This window comes from Topomyia yanbarensis, chromosome 3 (assembly GCF_030247195.1).
Source record: "Topomyia yanbarensis strain Yona2022 chromosome 3, ASM3024719v1, whole genome shotgun sequence".
Classification (NCBI taxonomy): domain Eukaryota; kingdom Metazoa; phylum Arthropoda; class Insecta; order Diptera; family Culicidae; genus Topomyia; species Topomyia yanbarensis.
Window position 1 is genome coordinate 395798790 of NC_080672.1, and position 6689 is coordinate 395805478.

The window sequence follows — 6689 nt, forward strand, 5'->3', positions numbered from 1 at the left end:
TTATTGTTAATTAGTGGTTAGGTAAAGTATCTTACTGTTATTACTGTTGGGATAAGTGCAGAAATTTCTGCATTTGTAACCAAAATCTAATATTAATTTTAAAAACAAGTGTCAGTTTTTACATAGATATACACTGTGGAAAATAATGATAAAAATGCATGTCATTTTAAGGAATTATCTCAGCGTGAACGAATAAAAATGATACAATTGTAACATTTAATGCTTTAGAGAACGTTTTGCTAATATTTAAAGTAATTGGTTACTTGTTTCAACCCACATTAATTGCTGTTTCAACTTACGTCGGTATGAGGAGAGTTGAAACAAAGAGAACACTGTTACAATAATCAATATATTGATGCTTTGTTATTGATTTGTACCAGTTATTCTGATGTAATTTGATAAAGCATAAACAGAAGTAAGAAATTTAAAAATAAGCAATCATCGTATGACAGTTTTTGTCGATTTATCTAACAAAAACAAAAAATTGTTTCAACCCTCCTCGGTCTCCCCTATTTTTAACAAAAGAACATAATATAGCATACCTTTGGAAAAGCCATTTCTTTCTCTTTCCAAAACATTTGGAGAATTTCGGTTGAAAAATGACCGCGTAAAAAATTACGTGCTGAAAATCCTGAAAAATAGTTTTCTTGCTATAAATTAAGATTTCGAGGGTATATTAAATTGATCAAACGTGGTTTTGTGTTGTATTTGACTAGACCTACAACCTTTAACAGACCACTTTAAAAGTACATTCAATTTTTTTATATCATTGCACCGTTTTAGGTGCGATTGGAATGAAATTTATAACGATGATCTTTCTTATGCTATGTCTTATTGCCTTCATTTTAATGGAAGATATGATTCATAAGAAAATCGCAATTTCAAAAATATATGTGGTTTGTCAGATACAATTATTATGGAAATTTCTTTTCGTCCGACTTATCTGGGAGATCTCAGAGATCTATAGTTAGTCCAAATAGATTAATTTGAGAAGACATTGCAAATTTAGTATTGCATTGTTTACTTGTATCATTAATTACTCACTTTCACTAGTCTCGAGAAAGACAGATTAAAGGAAAAAGTAGGTAGTCTTGTGATCTACCGTTGTAGTTGAAAAACTCCGGGCAGTCCATGTGCTATCAAGTGTTTTGTTCAAATCGAACGAATGTTCAAAACGGTCTGATTAGAGCTATTTGGTAGATTCAAATCGAAGGCCACAAATCAAATGAGGTTACTCTCACTATTTACATTGATGAACTAACATATTTATTGAAAACATGCTTCTGACCAACCTAAATAGAGAAGAAAAGCCAAAATAAGTTCCAATTAGTCGTGCTATTATCCAATGGGCACCGATAATACGAGCTGATGAAGTTAAAACGCCCAGATTGTGTAGAAAATTAGCAAGTTTTCGAAAAGCCAATTGATTTGCTCGAAATACCCCGATGTAAATTTTAACCAGCTTTGATTAAGTATACGATGTGTGAAGAGGAGAGAAAATCCGTCTGCTATCTCCTTAACAGGAATCGATCGAAATCTGCACGCAACGCCTCAAAGCTGGCACAGCGATAGCCGTCGTAATGACACCCCTCTCCCCGTGGCCATAGGTGATCTATTTTTGCCTACGTCCACTTCTCTTTCACGCTGCGCGCACTCGATCATTTCATTCATCCAGCCACTCATTGCAGAACACTCTCACCTGCTATCATAATCTAAATATTTTTTTTCCATTTCTTCTTTCCCCTCATTTGCTTCCGAAATCAACCTGCACAGATGGATTCCGCTATGTCTATGACACCATTTTCGGACGAGTTCATGGAGGCACGGGTGAACGGAATCTACACCACAAATCCGGCCTCGCAGGGCCTGAAAGGAGTGTTTGTCAACTACACAATCAGCCTGGATGAGAATGCGGAAACGCTACGACCACAGCTCAAATCCGACATCCAACGGCACCTACTGGGTGTAATTCACCGACGAAACAACAACATCGGAAATTCGGCTTTATACGTCGACAGTCCGACGGGTGCGGTGTCCAGCGTGCAGGATGTGGACGAGTGTACCTCCGATGAGCTGAACGATTGCGACGAGGAGGCCAACTGTACCAACATGTTCGGAACATTCCGCTGCGAGTGCGGTTATGGGTATCGGGATCCCTGGGCCGATCAACCACAGCGAGCAGGACGCGAGTGTTTGTCCTGTCCGGATTCATATTGCAACAACCGGGGTTCCTGCATGTACGACAATTCCAACAACAAACAGGTGTGCAAGTGCTTGGGCAGCTACTATGGGACACAGTGCGAAATCGATGGCGAGGTGCTGGGCGTGGCTGTCGGAGCTTCCGTCGCCGCGGTTGTAATTATCGTACTGACTCTAATCTGTTTGATCATGTGGAGGTGAGTGAAGGGATTTGCATTTCAAAGGGCACCGTGGGAAGTGAAAAGATGCTTTATGTATTCTACAATTATTTTTTCCTATTCCAGCCGCAAATGGCAACGTGAGCACAAAAACGCAATGGGCAGCCCCGTCTTCGGATATATGGGCGGTGGACAGGTCAAAACCCCGGTGATGGGACAAGCGCCTTACCAGGTGACCCTGGAGGATCGCATGCGGTGGGCCCAGATAGCGGATGTGATGGCACAGACAAATCATTATGCGGTATTAAATTAACCTAACTATTAATGAATTTGAAAATAAAATGCATCCCTTTATAGGCCGAACCAGTAGCACCACCCCGACCAGGGTCGGCAATGTTCGGTTATCCAACCCTGCAGACAATCGGGAACATGAATACGTTGAGTATGCACGGAACGCTGCCACCAATGCACGCGGCCACCCTGCCGCCAGTTCCTCTGCCAAGGTGAGTAAAATCGAAACACAAACTATATCGTGGTTCTGTAGGCATATGTTGTTGTCCTCCAACAGGGGCATGGGGCTTAACCGGAATGGTATGCGAACCTTGGAGAACTCCAGTTCCAGCGAGGAGGAAGACCGAGCTGATCTGCTCGGTAGGAATTTCAACGTGCCACGTCCCAAGAGCCGAAGCAATGCCAGCGTTACTGTATGTAGCCGCAGATTTTGGAACATATGGTTACCTTTTAATGCATATTTCGTTACAGTCAGGAATCTATTATGATGTGGATTACGCCCCGGCAGGAACCGAGCAGCTATACGGAATTAGCAGCACCCTTGGGGGCAGTACACCGGTGCCGACTTCCAAGGCCCAGAGTAACATACCAATGAGTACCTACACATCCAACAGTCGACCAATGCAGTCATCGTACTACAAATAAGGGCTGTTTTGCAGATGGAAGTCGTGATTAGGATGAAGAAAAAGTTGAAAACTCCAGTGAATTCAACGCAAGTGTGTTCAGATTTAGCAAAGGTAGAGTCTCGATCAGGAATCTCATGACCGGTGGAGAGCGATTGCTGAAGAGGTCTGAAGCCAGCGAACTTACTTTTCTTCCAGTTTTAGTTTTATACGTTAGCATTGTATAATCACTAAAAATCTATAAATACAAGAGCTATTATTAGATAATCGACTCGTTTCGGGCGGAATGTTTTGTATAAATAAATAGGGAAAGTCAACAAAAATTGGCGAGCAAGAAAAATAATATTTAAGTGTGTAAACAGAAAAAAGGGAAAAGTGATAGATGTAAAGACGTTAACTGCGTCTGGTTTGAGCACTGCAATGATTCATCCAAGCCGAAATAAATTTGTATTAGTAGTAAACGTGCTTTTTCAAGCATATTAGATGAAAACAGAAGAGAACAGATATTGCTGCAAGTATTACTAATAAAATTAAAGAGTCGTGTTATTTGTTTTTTTTTATTCCTTTACTTGACACAATTTTATGGAGCCGATATATTATGTTCGTACAAACTACAAAATTCAACAAAAAAAAATGATTCTGTAATTTGCTGTTTGATTCTGTAATTGACTTCATCTCATCAGAACTCGACACTAACTCAGGATCGGACTAAACTAGCGCCGGCGCCAAGTTTACGCAAAAATGAAGGTAGGAAACATCCAGTCAACCGTGATATCACGCAAGAAAATTTTATAGCTTACCAGTTGAACAGATGGAAATATTTCTTAAACTACAAAGCAGAATTCCATCAAATTGCATAACATCAGGGTATTTTTTATTATCACAAAAATCTGATATGCCAAAAGAAAACAAAATTGGTTGGCTGAGATACGTCTCACTTTGCCTTGTTCTATGATCATCTTTGTCAACGGAAGATGATTTTGGACATAGTATTCAGATGTATTTAGCAGCCAAATAAGTAAAAATAACACATTCACGTAAAATTGTTTTATTCTATTCAATAGTTATAATCAATATTGTTCTAAACAGTGTGATAGAATAATTCATGTCATAAGTGAGCTATACGATTTTCGAATCAATCAGCCCCTTTTATCGATTACCATCGGGAGTGGTTGAATCACCGACAAACTGACATGACAACTAGAACGATTTCAGTGAAAATTTTTGGCAAATAATTTAAACTCGGAACAGTAACTCCATCTGTATAATGAGTTACACATCATTACTTAACGTGTCTTTCGTAAAAGAACACTAATGTCCTCTAGTAAAAGTCTGGACAAGACATATTCAAACGAGCAGAAGTTTTTCGAATTCAAATGAGCGGAACATCGTATATTAACGTTTTAAGTAGAAAGTATTGCACGTTTCATTGGAAACGAGTCGTTTAATCATTTTGAGGCGACGCATTGAATTGGCGCATTTGATAATAAATGCTGAAAACGTCAAAAAATATGCATTACCCAAGTTTAATGTATGCTAATTATTTACTTTAACTGAATTTCTCAATAAAACTGACTAAAACTGTGCTTCTAAAGTTTCAGGTTTTTGTATGTTTTTTACACAAAATTGCACCACCTTTTATTAGTGTCCTTCCATAAGAAATACATTGCGATGAATCGTGCGCCGAATAGCGCTGCGAATCTTGCTGCGACGAAAAATAATCGTCGTGTCTCCTTTGGAAAAGCACGGGCAATATTGCGGTATTGACTGGCTTTGTTCTCTGGAGACTCCATGAAAAGTGAATCGAAAAAATTGAATTAACTTCAAGTCGGTTCCGACAGCATGAAGTAACAAGTTACTTTACGCTCGTCCGGGCATGCCACAGACTCAGGTGATTTGTATTCTAATGCCAAAAGATCCTAACTCCTGCGGTAGCATGCAAAAGGTTAAGTAGCCGGGAAACTCTAAGCTTGCTCAAATGACCCTATTCCACGCTTACTAAACTTTCTTCCCTCACATCCTTGCTCTCCCTTGAGTACTATGGCTCATAATATTGAAAAATATACTTCAACTTCCAGTGTCATGCTAATTAAATGCCGTTACAACAACTTCGGGATTTATCATCACATTGCTTAATAAACTATTCCATTTCCGAGAATGAAACGATTTACGATCGGACCGTAGATCTTTCGCCGAAAATGCAGTGTATGTCATTTGCCCTGATTTACCTCATATTTTGTCAAATATTGTTTATATATATATGTTTACAAAATTGATTCAGCTGTTTATCAAATATTCAACAAAACTAGAACATATATTTCTAAGGTTATAGTTTCCTTTAACTATTTCAAGTATAGCCAAACTTCTTTGAGCCAAGTGCCTTGAAACTATGGTTGTCTATTTTCTCTTGTCCAAACTTCTACTGGAGGAACTCTAGTTACATAGAGTAGCTTCGATGATTATTAGAGAGTTGACTGAAAATTTCGTAACTCTTACTGTCAAACGAACGTCCGTTTGACAGTACGAGTTACAAAATTTTGCGTCGACTCTCTAATAATATCTTGCCAAATTTGAAAATACAGTGTCATGTCAGTTTGTCGGTGGTTGAATGGTGTTACAGAAATGGTACACAGGATTTTTATGACTTCCAAATTTTAATTTCTTTGCGTGCATATTCCAAAATCATGAATGAAAAAATTAGTTCAGTTGAGTAAAAGGAACGTCATCTGACAATTCAGTGAACTTATTTTCGGGATATCATCGATTTACTCTTTCCCTTGGTAACATTCACCATTTCCGTTTAGTTTGAAGAAAAAAGAGAACAACAACCTTCCAAAGAGTCAGGGAACTGAGATATAGTAGGTCGAAAAAATGCTCAAGCTCACTAGCGCCTCCTAGTGGAAGAATCTTATACTATTCGATATACCACCTCGAAGGTTTTGATCTCGTGAACCGAATGCACTGACTCGCCAAACAATCAGGAAATTGAGATACATTAGGTTGAACAACTGCGCCGCCTAACGGTAGTTTTCTAAAGCAGCAGTTATACCACCTCATTGGTTTTGATTTGCTTAGCAACTTCGTCGAAGATACTGACTTTCTAAAAAATCTAGATCTCGATATACAGTAAGCTGAGAAAATAACATGCTCGCTGGCGCCATCTAGCGGCAGAATTTTATTACAACCTATTGTATCTTCCATTGACTAGCTCTTGATCTTCTGAACAAGTTTGCCGAAGGAAGTAACCCTCCACATAATTGAGATCACGAGATATATTGATCAGAATATTGTTGTATCGAACTTCCCACATCGTGCGTTCAATTGGTCTGGTTTTATCAAACAATTTCAGATTGTATTGTTGCACTTGAGGTATATCAGTGCACACAAATAATTGTATCTTGTTCAAAACATGATTTCT

The 6689-nt window shown here is 38.7% G+C and overlaps 1 protein-coding gene across 2 annotated transcripts in view; it reads left to right on the top strand.

Moving 5' to 3' along the window:
* LOC131689580 (uncharacterized) overlaps positions 1–3808 on the top strand; it is an 81419-nt gene extending 77611 nt beyond the window's left edge. The window contains exons 3-7 of one of the 2 annotated variants that reach the window (XM_058974773.1): positions 1774–2396; positions 2484–2658; positions 2715–2860; positions 2902–3061; positions 3120–3808. In XM_058974773.1, the coding sequence (XP_058830756.1) occupies positions 1774–2396; positions 2484–2658; positions 2715–2860; positions 2902–3061; positions 3120–3293 (1278 nt within the window). In that variant the 3' untranslated portion in view covers positions 3294–3808. The remainder of the gene's footprint in view (positions 1–1773; positions 2397–2483; positions 2659–2714; positions 2861–2901; positions 3062–3119) is intronic. The other variant, XM_058974774.1, reaches the window with a different exon arrangement.
* Positions 3809–6689: the final 2881 nt, after the last annotated feature.